Genomic DNA, 17,416 nt, shown 5'->3' on the forward strand with positions numbered 1-17,416 from the left:
CAAGATGTGAGGAACCAACAAGACTTTATAGATAACTTACGTCTTAAGCATTTACATTTTATGTACATATTTACTCTTTAATTTAAGAAACAAAGTTATACTTTATGATTTGCAATTACGTGAATCACTTAAATAATAATAATAATAAGAGGAGTTGCTTTGTGTAACTCTCCCTGATGTTGAAAGTGGCAGTTGAGACGTGCTGCCCAGCAGGACTGATGTCTGAATTATTTTTGAATCCTCTCAGTGTGTCATAGATGGTGTTTTGTTTTTAGACACAGCAGACGCTGCTGATAATTTGAGTCTTTGCCCCAAGACAAACCACAGCAGAAAACCACAAAGACAAAAGGTGCCCATTTAGTCTGTCAGTATGAGTATTTTAAGTTCTCTTATCTGTCTGTCAACCTCTTGCTTACTGTTGGTTTCTCTGGTTCAGATGAAGATGAGTCCTCACATCAACCTGTTTACTCTACTTTGACCATGAGTGCGAATCCACGAGTTTGCAGACCTGATTTGTATATTATTAAATAGTTTTAGATAATATTTCAGGTATTTTCTAAAAATGTGCCCACACAGTTCTGATGCCCCACAAATCTTTATCTGTTTAAATCAGTATGTAACTGAGAATGCAGATTTCCCCTGCGGTTATTGTTATTTGACCCCTTTAAAGTGACTCCAAAGGCCCTGTAGCTCACACTGTAATCAATGATCTGTCACACTTTGGGTGATTCCTTTTTTTATTACTTTCTTTGGGCAAGTGAGCTGATGCTGTTCAGATTGTTGGTAGAAACTATGTGCTGTAATCAGAATGAAAAACAATACATTCCCCCTGAAATGACCTCAAAAGAGCTCTTACTGGCAAAAAGAAACAGACGCTGACATAATATTTAGCAGTTTGGTTCAAAAGGTGGAAAAATTCAATAAGTTTTAAATTTAGTACATAATACAAAAGCACAGAAAAATAGTAAAATCTACATGCAAGCTGCAATCTGAAATCTCACCACTAACAGCCCCTGTTGACAACACATGGTCCCTTTAAGACACAACAAATCTGATAATCTGAACAGCATTTTTCAATAACATGAGCTAAAGAAACAATTGTCAAGGTAATCCCATGTTATATTGAACAGACCGTTTTGACCTTTTATCCGGATAAACATTTTTAAGTCAAACTTTACATTTTCAGTGCCACCACACAGCTTCCCAAGCGTGTGCTTGTGCGCATGCTCGAACTAATAAGGGAACCATAACAGAGTCCGATACAATGGACGGCATCATATTCATCGTATTCTTTGTATCATGTTAGTTACCATTGTTCATATGTCGTAGGCTAATGTGGCAAGCCACAACGTTACAACTAATCAATGGATAACGTTGGTTGGCGTTAGTTGGCAAGCCAACTAAAATGTTTCTCTTGCTTTGCAGTAATGTTAGTTTACCTGTCCAATAGGAGGAAAGCCAACTCTGTGTGTTTATATATATGTGAGGTCTGTTCGTTACCCCAGCCTTTTGGATTTTGACTGATTCTCGTTTGGCATGAAGGGCTTCAGCACATAAAACTTTGTTATTGGTTTTTATCCTTACAGAAGTTTGTCTGTAGGAGCTGATACTTTTTTGATGTTAGCAGAGTAAAATGTTTTAGCTGCAGTAATGTCGCTGCGTATAGAGTTCAGTATAAGTTAGCAAAAACTCTTGGGAGCACGCATCAACATCATCATGTTTTTTGTGGAAAATCTGACTTGATTTTTTTCACATAGGAAGCAGTATGTTACAGGTATCCGAGAAAGCGGGCAAATGGTCCATTATTATGTGAGGTTACAACCAGTTCACAAAAAAGCAATAAAGTGATTAACTTCATTACAAAACTACATACTGCCTCTTTAACATGAAATATGAATTCTACTTGTCTCTAAAGCAGAATCTGAACCCATGAATCGCACAGCAGCCACAGACTCAAGCTTAACAGAACAGGAAGTTATCTATTCTCCTATCCAGAAGGTAAGGGGGCTTTCACACCTCAAGTCCGCACCAAGGTACGGATCAAATGATCGTTGTCGTTTTAAAAACTTTTTTTTTAACATAGTAGTGTGATGGATGCAATGAATGATGAAATACTGGTTTGAGGGACACAAACGCATTGAATATCCCTCCTGTCGTGCAGATTCATGTTTTAAAATTACGAAGGTGTCCTTCTGCTGGGAAGTCCTCAGAGTGGCTGAGAAGGAAACCCCTTCAGTTTTTTCTGAATGACTACAAACTGCTCTTTGAATCTCTATAGGGAAATGTTCAGGGCTCAACAAAACAATTAGTTTCATTATCACTTAATCTTCTGATTCATCAATTAATCATTTTATTAACAAAATAATTTATTAATAATCAATTTAATGTCAGAATATTGTGAAAAATGCACATAACAATTTCTAAAAAAACAGCTGTTGTGTTTAAGCTTCACCAATACATTTTTTTATCTTGATCAAAACAGATAAATATTCAGTTTACTATCATAACACAAGACAAAGAAAGTTTTCACACTTGAGAACTGGAGATTTGCTATTTTTGCATCATCTAATTGTTTCAGTTTGTTAACAGCGATACTGATGAAACTGTAGCTTTTTTACCGTCCTGATCTTTCAGGTAATCAGGCCTGACTTTAGCGTTTAGTTGCTCCTGTAAAAGCAGAAAACGACCCTGGAGTTAAGAATATTTTTACCAAAGATATAATCTTTTTGTTTTCTGTTTTACAGGCCACAAAGAGCAGCGACACCTGACCGAGGAAGGGAGGAGAGACCCTGTTGGTGTCATTATGTTACTATGTGTTGAACTTATTTGTGTATTTTTAAAGTAATTTCATATAACTTCATTACATGTAATTAGAATATTCACTGTAATTGAAAATGCCAAGCAATATATTTACACACATAGGGGATGTTTAGTCTTTAGTTTTAACTCACAGCATCAGTGTCAGGCAGAAGTTAGTTAGATTTATTATTAACTGTCACATTCAGAAACCATCTGTCTGTAAAAATTGTTACAGTCTTCTGCAACATTGTGAGCAATGTATTCTCCTAAATTACCTCACACACACACACACACACACACACACACACACACAGTAACTCATCAGAGGCTGACAGACACCAGTATGAATAATAACACCTACTCTATCTGCTATCATAAACAGAGAAATGTTATTGCTCAGTTTCAGTGAAGAGATATACAGACAGATTTTGTTAATTAGCTTATTATAAATTTGCAGACTTCTTTTTTCTTTTATTTTTACAGCAGCATGGAACATCTGCACAATTTGATATATAAATGTATTTTTATTGTTCTGTGTAAGCATTACCCTTAAAGCTTGAATGCATGTGCACTCCAGATATAGCTGCGGCTAGCTGACCATGTGGTTATCACAAACAACGGCTGAATTCTCAGTTCTGCGTCCATGTATGTTGCTGAAAACACTGTAAGTCAGAGGGTCTATATGCAAAAAAGAAGGGAGACATGGCTGGTAGTAATGTCTTCAAGCAGAGTTGCTAAACACCTCATTTCACTGATCACCTTACTGAAAGAAGTCATCTGTAGACTTAAGTTAGTTTCATATTGTCTGTATTCTCCCTCTTTGTGTGGCTCACTGAGTCTGGGCTGTGACACAGTAAATACAGAAAGATTAAGATAAAGACATGAACCTCTTTGTTCTTGTTCTCCAGCTCTTCCTTCACAGTCTGCAGGTCGTTCTCCTTCCTCTGCTTCTCTTCTTGGAGCTGCTGCAGCTCAGCTTGTTTGGTTTCAACCTGGAAGGACAGCGAGAAGTTTTAAAGAGAGGAGAAGAGACAAATGTTCTTTTTACTAACATTTAATACTTTACACTATAAATTAACATCTGTGTCAGAAAAAACTAATTTAAGACTATTTTGTGCTTGACCTACATAAACTACTGTGAGTTTGACTTTGTCTACATTAGATGACATAAAGAATGTGACTTCATACTAAAATCAGTGTATTATATTATTAAACTAAAGATGAACCTCATTCCTCTTGGTCTCCAGCTCATCTTTCAGTGTCCGTACTCTTTTCTCAGCTTCATCCCTCCTCTGCTGCTCCTTAAACTGAAAGAGAGGAGAGACATAAACAGGGACAACAATCCAGACATGATACTATTAATGTAAATTAAATGTTTAACAGAATAAATCAGAAGTTAAATTTTGAGTTTAAATTTGATAACTTAAGTCTGCAGTGGTTCATACTGGTTTCAGTAAATCAAACTTCCCACTTAAAGTCTCGGTTTTGTCTTTTGCTGCCATTTCAAGGATTCTCAACATCACAAAAAGTTGGTCACAATTAAAAACCAATCAAAAGACGTCAACTTAATTTAAATTCTTTTCAGCAGTATTGCATTTGTTTCTTTACCTCTCTAACTCTTTACCTTTTGTGTTGTTTTAATCTCCATTGAATTTTGCTTTGAATGTTATGTCCTGTTTCTTTACTTACATGTTTTGTCTCCCTTTCCCCTTTTCTGTTCTTCACACTCTTCATTTTCACTGTTTCATTTCTCATGAGCTGCTCTCTTTCTGCTTCAATGTGAATCTGATCTTCAGCTTTGTTTCTTTTAAAGCGCTCCTTCTGTTCTCCTTTATCCATTTCATCCCTGTGGCTTCTCTTGCTCTCTGTGTGAAAATACAGGCAGTAGAATTAAAGTCATGTCCTTGCATCACAGCATATGAGACATTTGAGTCTAAAATTAGGCGTTAATGGGCTACAAAAATAAGACACCTGACAATTTCACTTATTGCTAATAAAAGTTCAGCTATTTGAAACTAAAACATTGATCACATCATCAATCATTTCTACCTGTAATCTGAATATTTGTCTCTCTGGTCTGGTTGATGTCCTTCTGTTGGACTCTACAGGTGAAGTTGTTGCTGTGTCTCTTCTCCACAGTCACTCTGCTGCTGACAGTATAGAGGTCATCAGGACCTCTGACTGTCTCTGTAGGTCCAGCAGAGAGGAGGTTTCCCTCACCGTCCAGCCAAAACACCTCAGGCTCTGGATACCAGCCTGCAGACTCACACTGTAACACCACTCCCCCTTTGTGTCTGTCAATCCCTGCTAAACTGATGACAGGTGAGGAGACGCCCCTGATGTTGAGCAAGAGGAACATTTAAAGTGAAAACATTATTGTACTTTAAAGACTCATGTGAACTTCTATCCAGGGAAAATATCATTTAAATCCTGAACAGACTTAAAAAATATTTTTTTCCCCCTTATCTTGTCTGATGACTAATTTTATCACTGAATCCCAAATTGAAATGAATTTAACAAAGAACTGTTTTTGTGAATTCTGCTCCATGTTCTGCTTATTCTGCATATAGTTCAAATTATAAACTACACATATATACATACACATTTATACATATTAAATCATATTCTTTTCTCTGTTTGAATTTAAACAAAGCCCTACAGACTCCACTGACCTTCACTGACAGTATCGTTACACAAATAATAGGCACCATTGCTCTAAAAGTTGCTCCGTGTATCATCAGCTTTAGACATGATTTATTACTGACTAATGGACTTTGTACAGTGTAAAGGGTTTTATGAAACGATTATATCAGATTTAAAACCTTTTTAAATTCACTAAGACAGTCTGTGATACAACAAAAGTGAAAATATTTCACCTGCAGAATGTTCTTGTGGTCCCTCCCTGTTGACAAAAGTGAAAGTAAAAATCACGACATGTTTTAGCCGGTCAATGTTTTACTACCGTAATCCCCTTCCCCCACCACCCCGCCACTATCCGTTCAAAACATAGTTGGATTTGCCACAAGCAAGATTGCCCAGCAACATCGCTCAAAAAGTTGCCCAGTGTATCATCAGCTTTAGTATTGGACAGGTTGCTGTCAAACAGGCGTCCTGTGAAAAACTGAGACTTTGTTCTGCCCCGATCTGACTGAGAGAAACTCAAGGGCGCGTTCAATCTCAAAACGTTTGGAACCGGTTTTTGTGTTGAACAACTCGGAACAGTGCGCAGCGGTCTCAAGGTGTGTTCTTTACCTGCTCTATATGAAAAGCGCTATAAGATAACTGTTGTTGTAAATTGGGGCTATATAAAACGGAATTGGACATAATTGGACAAGAGAAACTGAGAAAGGTAATGTGAATGGTGTCATTGTCATGTTGGTGTTACTGGAGTAGAACCGAGAGAGTTAACGTCCATAGACTCCTGATCAGAGGAGCAGGAAGAGAAAGAGAAAGAGAGAAATAAGGTTTTACTGGTTTAACTGGCTGAATTAATTTGTGAACGTTGATGGCGCACACTCACGGTTTGACGACTCTTTGACGCAAACAATAGGTATGTAGGCTTTTTACATGTAATACTTTTGTTTTAAGACCTTAGTTTAACAAAATGTTTCCTAACCTATATTTAAAAAACCAACACAGTATCTCTCAATCTTTCACAGATCTTACTGTATTGGTGGTTTTTAGCACAGTTGGTGTTTGGTGTGTCATTAATACACAAAATGTAATAGTAGACTTGCGCTATGGAGAGCCAAATCTAATTTACATAAAACAGTACATATTCTTATATATATACATCAGATATATGAGCACAAATGAAAGCAAAATACAACACAAATTTGTTTAAAATAAATTGATACCTTTTTAAGGCTGTTTGTTCTAAAAGGGTGGTCAACATGATCTGTACCAACTTGAAATGCACTATAAACCTTTTACTGAGTTTCTGTGACAAATCATAAATCACAGCATAAATTGTTGAATCAGAAGTAAGCATACATTATTTCTATTAAATGGACTATAAATGCAAAACTATCACCAGATTGCTGAAAGTCTGAACCATGTGGGTCATTTCCCTGCCTTTAGTTTTCTAAGACCGCTAAGTAAAGGGTTCATTTTACTAGAGTTAAAGTAGTTTTCCTGTTTACAGTTGATTTATTTATATTCTCTCAATTCCAGAATGATTCACCAGAACAAACAACCTCTGCTAAGTGACCTTAGTGCTTTGGTTTTGCATCACACTGTCGTCTTGGTTCTCCTAACCCACTTTTGTGCAAGTAAGTTACACATAAGCATAATAATAAAGTCTTTCTATTCAATCTTACATAATAAAATACAAGTCTTCAGCCATGCTAGTGTCTTGGTAAGACTGTGTGTAGTGTTCACCATATTTATCATTTAGCATGCTAACATTTGGTAATTAACACTAAATACATATCACAGCTCATTCTGATATGAATGTCATTTTGCAGGTAACTGATCATAAATCAAAGTAGTGGACATACAGAAAGTTAGACTTGATGTTTGCACTAGATGAATATTCAGAGAGTCATAAAAGGTATTACAGTTAATCCTATGAAGAAAATGATGTAAATGATCCACAGTTTTATTTCACAGACAAACAACAAAGGAGCTTGAGCAGGATTTAAAAACAGCCCTGTCTTTCCCCAGGTCAGTCTCAGATAGTAGCAATGGTTGGTGAAGACATTATGTTGCCATGTCATCTGGAACCTGCCGTGGATGCTGTTTCTATGACTGTGGAGTGGGCAAGAAGAGATCTGAGCCCCAGATTTGTCCTCGTGAGACGTGGCGGTGTGGAACTCCTGATTAACCAGAATCCATTATATGTGGGAAGAACATCCCTCTCCATCAACAAACTGAAGCACGGAGATGCTTCCCTGAAGCTCTCCAATGTGAAACTGTCTGATGAGGGAACGTATATTTGCAGCATTCTCACACAGGGAACATCATCTGAGGTTAAGGTTTATGTAGGTAAGTGGCTTTAATCCAAGAGGTTGAAGATGATGAAGTCAAAGATTTAGCACGTCTGACTTTAATACATGAGACTGGAGCTTGGGTCCCATCACAGACTTGCAATTAACATTCAGCTCTTTAGTTAACCGTATCTAAAAAACAGTGTTTTAGTTAACTAACCATAATACAAATTAAAGAACTCCTGCACACTGTCTCACACTCAAGACACTGAACATAACCTCAACACTTAACCTTTGCAGTAACCACATCATTCCCTAACCTTAACCATACTATGGTTGCCATGTGCAGATAACAGAGAGAGCAATTAAAAAAACATTATCATTGTATTTAAGATTTGGTTTTATAGATTCATCCCTTATTGAAGTTCCTGTCTGGTGATATATTGAATATTGTGGTTCATTAAAGGTTTTCAAAAAGAGGACCCTTTGATAATGAGAGCAAAATGGCAGACAATAATCTCACTCTTATTAATCAATCAGTATTTGAGATATTGTAAGGCAATTTGAACATGGGGAAATATAAAAGAGACACTAAAATAGTCAAATAGAGCAAAGAGTTAAATAGAAAATAAAACAGAATAATCAGGACAGTAAACGTTACAGTGCAGTGCAAGCTATTAATCTACAGTCTAAGATTTGATTTGTTTTAATATTCAGCAGATTTAAGATGATCCTCCATTCCTGCTGTGAGTGGTATTGTGGGACAACAACAACTTGAAGCTGAATTCTGGTACAATGGTCTTAGAAAGAACTTTCAGCAGACCTGCAGTTTTCTGGGAACGCTGAATCTCCATGTTTAGTTTTGACTCTGGGGACAGAAAGAAGACCTGTCCCAAATGACCTCAGAGGTCTGGATGGTTCATAATGTAGCAACTGTATTGTAGTTCACACAGCAGATAGTTAGGAACAGTTCAGTAACTTTCAGAGTGGTGAGAGACCTGGGTTTAACTCCCCTACAAATGGGTCCCTGAGCAAGACCCTTAACCCCTAGTTGCTCCAGAGGCGTGCGACGTATGACAAAATAGCAATTTTAAGTCGCTTTGGATGAAAGCGTCAGCTAAATGAATAAATGTAAGAAGTGCTGTGATTTCATTTTTTATGGAGATTTTTGTCACATTGTCCTCTTCCTCATCTTCAGGTTCCGTCTCATCACCAGTTTTAAGCATTTCCAAAAACAGCAGTGGGTTATTATTAGACTGTAAATCTAAAGGCTGGTATCCAGAGCCTGCGGTGTTTTGGCTGGACGGTGAGGGAAACCTCCTCTCTGCTGGACCTCCAGAGACAGTCAGAGGTCCTGATGACCTCTATACTGTCAGCAGCAGAGTGACTGTGGAGAAGAGACACAACAACAGCTTCACCTGTAGAGTCCAACAGAAGGACATCAACCAGAACAGACAAGTGGAGATTCATATTCCAGGTAAACACGATTTAGAAAGTTTTATCAAGTTTAAGTACATATATTTTAGCACTATTTAATTCCCATTGCTATATCTAGGGTAATCTGATGAGCTTGGATGCTTCGGATCATAAGCAGTTCCTTTCTTTCTCCACACTTTGGCCTTTCCATCACTTTGGTAGAGATTAATCTTGGTCCCATCAGTCTATAAGATTGTGTTGCAGAACCTTTGCGGCTCATCTCTGTACTTCTTTGCTAATTTCAATCTGGCCTTCTGATTCTTCCTGCTGATGAGTGGTTTGCATCTTGTGGTGTGGCCTCTATATTTCTGCTCTCTGAGTCTTCTTCAAGCATTTTGAAACCTTCACCCCTGCACAGTGGAGGTCCTTGGTGATGTCACTTACTGATGTTTTGGGGGTTTTCTTCACAGCTTAACGATATTTCTGTCATCAACTACTGTTGTTTTCCTTGGCCGACCTGTTCGACGTCTGTTGCTCAGTTGCCAAATTGTTGTGCTTGCTCTGCCCAATGTTTGTCCAATGGCTCTGGTCGATTGTCCTTCTTTTCTCACCTTGACATTTGCTTGCTTTTCTCCCATAGACAGCTCTCTGGTCTTATGTTGGTTTATCCTCTTTAACAGGAAATGCAGTTTTTATAGGTTTGAACCAAGGATGAAAACTTAGACCAGTCATGCAGAGCTATTTAATGTTTGGAAAATCAACCTAAAAGTCAGTCACATGTTCCAATAGTTTTGCTCACTTGAAAAATGGGTGGGTTCAAACAAGCGGTGGTATGTCCTGAATTGTTTAACACATCTACATGTGAATACCACGAAATCAAAACTGAAATTCTGAACTCTTGTCTCATACTCATCTTTTGATCTTAAGCCTAAACGTCTTCAGTGAACAACAAAATCAAAGGAATTTGCCGTTACAACACTTTTGGAGGGGATTATATATATAAATATATAATATATCTGCTTATGCATAAAGTAATATAAAATAATTTCAGTATAATAAATGCATTGCTAATCATGTAACGTGCTGTGTCCTGCCTCCCACCAAGAAGAGGTCAGTTAATATGGCCTATTTAGCTGCCTCTTGTGGCAAAAGTTTTTCGTATTTATTATTTTTTTTTGGCACCACACATTTCTTTTTCATGTTTCTTTTTGCCATTTTTGCCATTTCTGCTGCGCTTGTCACACAAACCTGGGCTGAGTTCAGCCCTGACAAAATTTTTTAAAATTGACGTCACCCAACTCCTTTGATTAATGTTTTTGAGCCAATCAGATTTCAGCAAAAACAAGGATTAGTCCGAGCTGGGAGGGGCCGCCCTTATAACCCCTCAATATTGAAAGTATTAGTCTGAAGCAGACACATACAGCGTTCCGCTGCAGCTGACAAGACGGCCGGCCAGGTCTTGTATTGTAAAGTAAAACATTAGAACTATAATATATAATAAAAACTTTTGACCACTGGCCGGTTCAGCCTGAAATGGAATTCGCTGTTGGTCTTTGAAGCCGTGTTTGGTCCTGTTCATGCCATGTTCACTGGGAGGCTACTGAGTGCGGTTTTGTTGTCCCGCTCTCCCGGCTCTGATTCCCATTCCGCCTTCATCCATGCTGGCTACCCCCAACCCCTGGCCAGAAAAAAGATTGAGTAAAGGTGTAAACACTCTCATACAGTCAATGGTAAACATTAATTTGACCACTAATTGCATGGCTAGCTGAGCTAATAAGATAATGGCAGCTAATTAGCAGCAGTTAGCAGATGCTTCAGTAACAAGTAACACTACCTGTCCATAAAGTTGTGTTTTTCAGTGGGGCATGTTTGGCCTCCAGAAACACTATGCCCCAGCAGCATTAAAATATATAGAAAACCTTTCATTGGACGCTAAATTAATAAAGGCCCCTGAATGCAGAATGAATCAACAACATTTTCCAGGAAATGCCAAACTCTAAAATATCATCAAGAAAGCCTACAAAACAACCTTTTTTTGCCATTGATGGACCAGAAACTGGCAAATTAGTGATGTATTGCAAGGCATACCTTATAAAAAACATTTAAACATTGATTTTGATTTCATGGGAATGGGAGCATTTATGTTTGTATGTTTCTCTAAAATTACACTGAGCAGACAACACATCTTTGATACTCTCTTATATTTATTTGCATATTTGGTATTAAAGTAATCCAAAAATAATCAGGTTACATTATTTTTAAATTATGGTACTTTGATTATGTTACCGATTACATTTTTTAACAAGTAATTAGTAGGCTAATTGTACTGGAATACACTTTTAAAGTAAACCTCCCAACACAGAGGATAATTAAATGCCACCTAGCTTTGTGCTATAACATATACTCAGTGTCATTGGTTGCCACTGTCAAAGAAAGGAGTTCGACTTGTCTCCTGTGGTTTCGCTCCTCTTGAGCTGCATGGTGGTATCACTTCAGTTCATTTAGGTTAACAAATAGACACAGGCAGAAATTAAACAATTGGTATGAAGGTTATTATTTATTGTCCATAACAGGAGTTACAAGGGTACCTTGGATTTGTGGGAACTTTCCTGTGTTTGTTTTCCTCTTTCTCTCCCTTTATTCCTGACAACATACTTGTGTTAAAAAACGACTGGCATTCATGATGTTTAGTAACCAGTGAATAGGACAAATGACCACCATCTGACTGTAATAATGTAAATGTGAATTTTACATTTTTCTGATTTCAGATGATTTTTTCATCGTCCCACCTAGTTGTGATGGTTGGATCATAGCGGCTTCCTGCTTAATGTTTGTGGTTGTTGTTATGGGCATTGCTTTGTGTAAATGCAGACGACGTTGAAAAAATGGTAAGTCACAAATGTATTCAACTTCTTTATGAATATAAAGTTCACAGTCATTTTTATGGTAATTATAAAAATGTGTAGCAGACTTGTTGTTAACCCCCATGTCCAGTTTATGCTAAGCTATCTAACTTCAGAGTTAACAGATAGACAAGAGAGTTGTATTGATGATCTCATCTAACTCTCAGCCTGAAAGTGAAAGTGAATTGTCCTGTGAATTGCTTTAATACCTTTTGTCACTGAACTGGTCTCACAAAGCTGGTTACCAATCACATGTGCTAACTCTGGCTAAACCATGACCTTGCACTCATGAAAGATTTGTAACAAACAGCCAATAATACGTTTATTTATGAGTCCTTTCGGAAATGAATAATTTATGCAACCATAACAGATCCAGGGCAGAATATTTAACAGAACACTATGAAATGATTGATTCCCTCTGATACATAAATTCATTGGAGCATCAGTAAGAGAGATTCTGTGAGGTGAAAGTAACAAAAACTAATCACAGTACTAGAAGCAACAGACACGGCTAAATGTAATGCAGTCACAAAATACTCAAACAACAGACTGTCATGCTGGTTTGTAAGAATCTCACTCTCCTCTGTTGTACTTGACCCTTTAATGTGAATGGAGTATTTCCACACTGGGGTCCTGTAGGAATTTCTCCAGTTAATTGGTCAGGATGTGGTTGTTTTTATATGTTTTGAATTGTAAATCTAAAGAAAACATACTCCCTGTTTGTTTGGCCCGCAGCTTTGCTTGGAATAGCGTTTGAACTCACTGTGAACTCCAGCTATCTTTGTAAGACCAAAAAGCCAGGGCTACAGTTAGCTTGCTTTGTGAAACTGACCCCAGGTCCGAACTTGTCAAAAATTTAACACTGTTATTGGTTCTACTTTTACACAGAAAAGAGAGTAGGACAAGCATCAAATGAGATGACATCATTCAAGACGGACGGTACTGCTTGAAGGAGAAAGAGTGCAGCACATGACAGACAGGGACAGAATTGTGTATTTAGATAAGATGCTCAACAAACTTAATGAAGAGTTACAAAGGATTGAAGAGGAGTGGGAGTTTGTAGTAAAAGCTGTTGGTGCACTGAGAGAATATTGATTGAGAAACATATTAAAGTAACTAAGAGATTTCTGGATGAGGCCTTCTGGAGACTTTCCAAAGGGACAACTGTCTTCAAAATCCCTGATGGATTATGACGTTTCCTTGGTAACCAAACCCAGCTGAAACTTCTCCTGCTGTCTTCCACACACACACAAACAGATCATCTGGACACCAAAACAGATCATCTGGACACCAAAACAGATCATCTGGACACCAAAACAGATCATCTGGACACCACTTCTCCCACCTCCACTTTCCTGACCTTCGTGTGACACAGATAGGGGATCGCCAGACACCCCCGGACTGCATTCCTGAGAAAGAACTCTGAGGCCCCATCCACACAATCAATCAGCATTGATCTCCTCCTATATCACAACGACACATGATGCACATCTAGTGGCCGTTCACGTACACGGGGAATTCCGGTGTAAACATGAAGCAGATGGTCTATTTCGTAGTTACAGATGATTTGGCAAAGCATAAAGTAGGGGAGAGCAGGGGCAAAAGTACCATTTTGATTATGTTTTAGACAGTGATATATTTTTGCTGTGGTTACTAACTCACAAGTGTGGTCGGTCTATCAATACCAGGTGGTATTTTGCAACTGCAAATGTATTTTGTCCTTTATCTTTGCAAAAAATTAATAAATTACATTTTAATTTTTTACTATTTATTTACAGTTTCAACAAATGTTTCAAAAGTGAACCTTGTTCAAAATGTTTTTTATTGGTAATGTCAATCCATTTTATAAAACATTTCTTCCATTAAATGGAAACGTAACTGTAAGGAAAGAGGTGAGCCAGTCCTTTCCCGCCATCTTAGTGGCACTCCCATCCACTGTGATATTTGCAGACCTATCTGCTGGCCAATTCATATATAAATTTGTGCACCTAAAACAAACAAAAAAATTGTTAGAGGGAGATTGTTTATGAACTTTACATGATTAAGATAAAATAAGACTTTACTGATCCTGCACTGGGGATATTGACATTTTGCAGCAGCTACAGAGACAGTGGAAACGTAAACATAATATAGAAAGATATGAATGTTAAAATACAAATTTAGACTTTGAGCAGTGTGAGTGAGCTGCATGTTGAGTGTTTTTTTACTGTAGCTTACTAGCCTACACTGACCTTCATAGGTGAAAGGCCAAAATAAATATCAGCTGTTCTCTTGATGTAAGCAATCTAGATTCTAGAGTCTCCTCTGTAGACGAGACCACCAGGGTACCACATTCCAGAAATCATGTGGTACCCTGGTGGTCTCGTCTTCTCCCTACTGGTGTCTGGCCTCCTTCTGCAGTAGCCTACCTGAGCAAAGTGACATGGCATATTCCATGCGACTTAGCAGCTGCCCTTAAACTGAAGTTTCTGACAGAGATGTCCAGAAACGCCCTCTCATAAACATCTGGCTGAATCAGACCTCTGTTTGTCTTTCTGACCCTCACTCGTCGCATATTCTGTTGGTTTAATATAACAATAACATGTTTCAATACATGCTGCAACACCGAGAAAGTCACCACTTTAGCAGCGGGACAAAAGGAACACTTGTGGTCACTGTAGCGGGACGCTGTATATAAACCCGATTAATTTTTAAGCTGAAAAACTCAGAGGGGCCAATCTTCAGGGCGCTAAATGTTGTCCTGTTAACCATTGATCCTTACTGTGACACATGAAACGAGAAACACAACTTGTAATTCAAAAAACAGTATAGCTTCAGCGCCCCGCTAAGCTCAATGTCTATTTTCTGACACATTAAAGAACATTTTATTGATTTAAAAAAAAAATGCTTAGGGCAACATATTATATAGTAAAATAAATACTTATAGTTGACAAATTAATTTGTATTTAATCAAATGTATTTTTTAGGGAAAAGGCATTTCCACATGGGGTAATATGTCCCCCACCCCTACGGGCAGTTACTGGTATTTTCCATAAATAGCAGTCATGATCTGACTTTATGCTGCACACAACGTGAGCCTGCCAACAGCGAAAGTGAAAGGAGTCGGTTACCTGGCTGAGAAGGTGGAGGTGTGCAGCCTGTGGCCTGCAGCTCTCTTTCTAACCGCTCCCTGTGTCTGTATATAATATTTCAAACTAGTCCGCTGTCAGAAAACTGTTGAAAATGACAGTTGTCAAGAGTTGTCATATTATTCTAAATCCTGCAATGAAGTAGAACAAATGCATATTAAATCCTGGGATAAAATCATTTGTATTTATTGAAATTAGTATATTACTTTGGAAGCACATCACAATTTAGAAAAACACTATAATGAATTATTTGCTGCCAGACATTTTTTATTGTCAACTGATCAGCACTCAGAATTTTAAGTTTAATACTTGCATACTGCAAACCAAAAGGAGAGACAGTTGTATTTGTTGTATTAGTTTTATTAATTGCACATTTTCTGCCCCAGTGCCACTGCTCTTTATTATTATTATTAAAAAATGTGACTGCTGAATCAGATGATTGTGAATCAGTTTAGTTTTCATTAATCGTAAAGTAGTTTCCTTTACATCCAAAGTGGTCTTTGAGGGTGAACTGATGAATGGCAACCCATCTGTTGATGATCAGTATTCAATGTTCATTCATTGTAGACTCTGTCAACAAACTCCAGGATGTAGCTGTCCACAAATACTGAACGGTATGAGTCTAATGAACAATGCTTGTGTTATAGCTGACTTAAATATAAATTTTTTTAATTAATGTGGTCGTAGTTGTCCACAAGTCAAATCAAAAGGAAGGAATAGCTAAAGGAATGTACAACTGCAGTATTTTAATCTCAAAATACAGTAAAAAAGCTTAGTTTCTAATCTTTATGGAGTCAAGAGTTGTCCTAAACTCAAATGTGATAGCCTAGCTGTTGTCAGGAATTTTTTGTTTTCCCAGCAAACCAAAATTAAAGAATAAAGTAATTACCCTAACATTTTAGTGTTTTTAAACTTTTAATAGAAACATGTGACATTTTTTATACTTCTTGTGTAAATGATCCAATTAATATTATTTTCAAACTAAATAGACAATAAATATGTAAGGTTATTATTACATAGGTGAATAAATAAAGAAGCTAATTAAAAGAGACATAGCTATACATTTATGTCTCATTGTATAATTTATCATTTAATCGGATGTTAATGCATTTATTGAGCATTTATTTATTTCGGTATTTATTTACCTTTATGTCAGGATCCATCCTCCATATTATGTAGTTATCATCTGAAAGTACCCAGTAAACAGCCATGTAATAATGATATGTTTGATTATTGTGAAAGGAGATATGGTCATAATGTGCGCGATGTAGACATTTAAAACTATTGTTTGTTAATGGCTCAATGGAACTTATCATAGAAGTAACCGACTGTAAATGGGGGCAAACCCTGTTAAAGAGCACAAGCAAACAAAGCTGAACATTTTGGAAAAGCTGAACATTTTGGAAAAGATCAAGCAGCAAACTCCAGGTCTGAAAAGTGAAAACAATGCATATGTCTTAATCTTGAACTCTTTCTAATGGCCAGCAGGGGGCAACTCCACTGCTTGCAACAATAAGTCAGATTGCAGTGGAGTCAAAGACAAAATAATCTTCCTTCTCACCTCAGCAAACAATTTCCTAATGGGTTTATGGCTTCAATCACTACTTTCAACACTTCTTACAGCATGGTGTACATTTAGTAAATTCTGGTCCCAATACGAGGAAAATAGAAATAAAGTTAAATATATAATAGCTTTGTATATTTAACTAGCTGTGAACCTGTTTTTGAGTGCCTTGGTGTTTTCATCTAAGAGTTTTAACCCTTATATACAGTGTGGTTTCAGTCAATGAAAGTTAATTGTAACATTTTCTTCACAAATGTGCTTGTTGACTAGAAGCATTTTCCAGGCAACTAGTGGAGACTTCAGGAAGTTACTGTTAACATATCAGTATTATGATGAAGATAATTAACTTAACATTGTTTGCGTTCTTCACAATTAATCACTAATCCAGGTGATTTTTCATTTTTCTGGTCTGGATTCTGATTCATCACATTGTTGTTAACTTCCTTGATGCTGAAACACATAAAGTCAACTGACTGGTTTAAAGTGCAGTTCACAGAAAGCATAATTTTCAAAAGCAGTAGATTAATGAAACAAGTGGTTAGCAATATTAGGAACTTTTAAAAAAATTCATGATCTTTATACACAACGCTTTACATTCTCTTTAATTTTTACCCTGAGAACAGCTGCATTGATTCCCTATTTTCCATCCAGTATTAGTGACGGACTTGTATGCAATCA

The 17,416-nt window shown here is 37.2% G+C and overlaps 2 protein-coding genes across 5 annotated transcripts; one reads left to right on the plus strand and one right to left on the minus strand.

The window, feature by feature from the left end:
* Window positions 1–3,468: 3,468 nt before the first annotated feature.
* On the minus strand, window positions 3,469–5,158 carry LOC119911958 (butyrophilin subfamily 2 member A2-like). The gene is made up of 5 exons (XM_038730931.1): window positions 4,849–5,158; window positions 4,489–4,664; window positions 4,026–4,106; window positions 3,687–3,791; window positions 3,469–3,477 (listed from the first exon to the last, which is right to left on the minus strand). Exons 1-5 carry the CDS (start codon window positions 5,156–5,158, stop codon window positions 3,469–3,471), a joined length of 681 nt encoding a protein of 226 aa, XP_038586859.1.
* A 614-nt stretch (window positions 5,159–5,772) lies between these two features.
* LOC119912542 (butyrophilin subfamily 1 member A1-like) lies at window positions 5,773–13,817 on the plus strand. Of its 4 annotated transcripts, none has more exons than XM_038731779.1 (6): window positions 5,773–6,148; window positions 6,973–7,070; window positions 7,465–7,785; window positions 8,926–9,204; window positions 11,912–12,031; window positions 12,935–13,817. In XM_038731779.1, exons 2-5 carry the CDS (start codon window positions 6,974–6,976, stop codon window positions 12,022–12,024), a joined length of 810 nt encoding a protein of 269 aa, XP_038587707.1. In that variant the 5' UTR covers window positions 5,773–6,148; window position 6,973; the 3' UTR covers window positions 12,025–12,031; window positions 12,935–13,817. The 4 variants fall into 4 exon arrangements, with proteins under 4 accessions (XP_038587707.1, XP_038587705.1, XP_038587704.1 ...); XM_038731777.1 differs by having other exon boundaries at window positions 5,773–6,038; XM_038731776.1 differs by lacking the exon at window positions 5,773–6,148 and adding an exon at window positions 6,198–6,349.
* Window positions 13,818–17,416: the final 3,599 nt, after the last annotated feature.

Source organism: Micropterus salmoides, unplaced genomic scaffold (genome assembly GCF_014851395.1).
Source record: "Micropterus salmoides isolate LMB-PRFRI ecotype aquatic unplaced genomic scaffold, ASM1485139v1 Ms_hic_scaffold_2, whole genome shotgun sequence".
Taxonomy (NCBI): domain Eukaryota; kingdom Metazoa; phylum Chordata; class Actinopteri; order Centrarchiformes; family Centrarchidae; genus Micropterus; species Micropterus salmoides.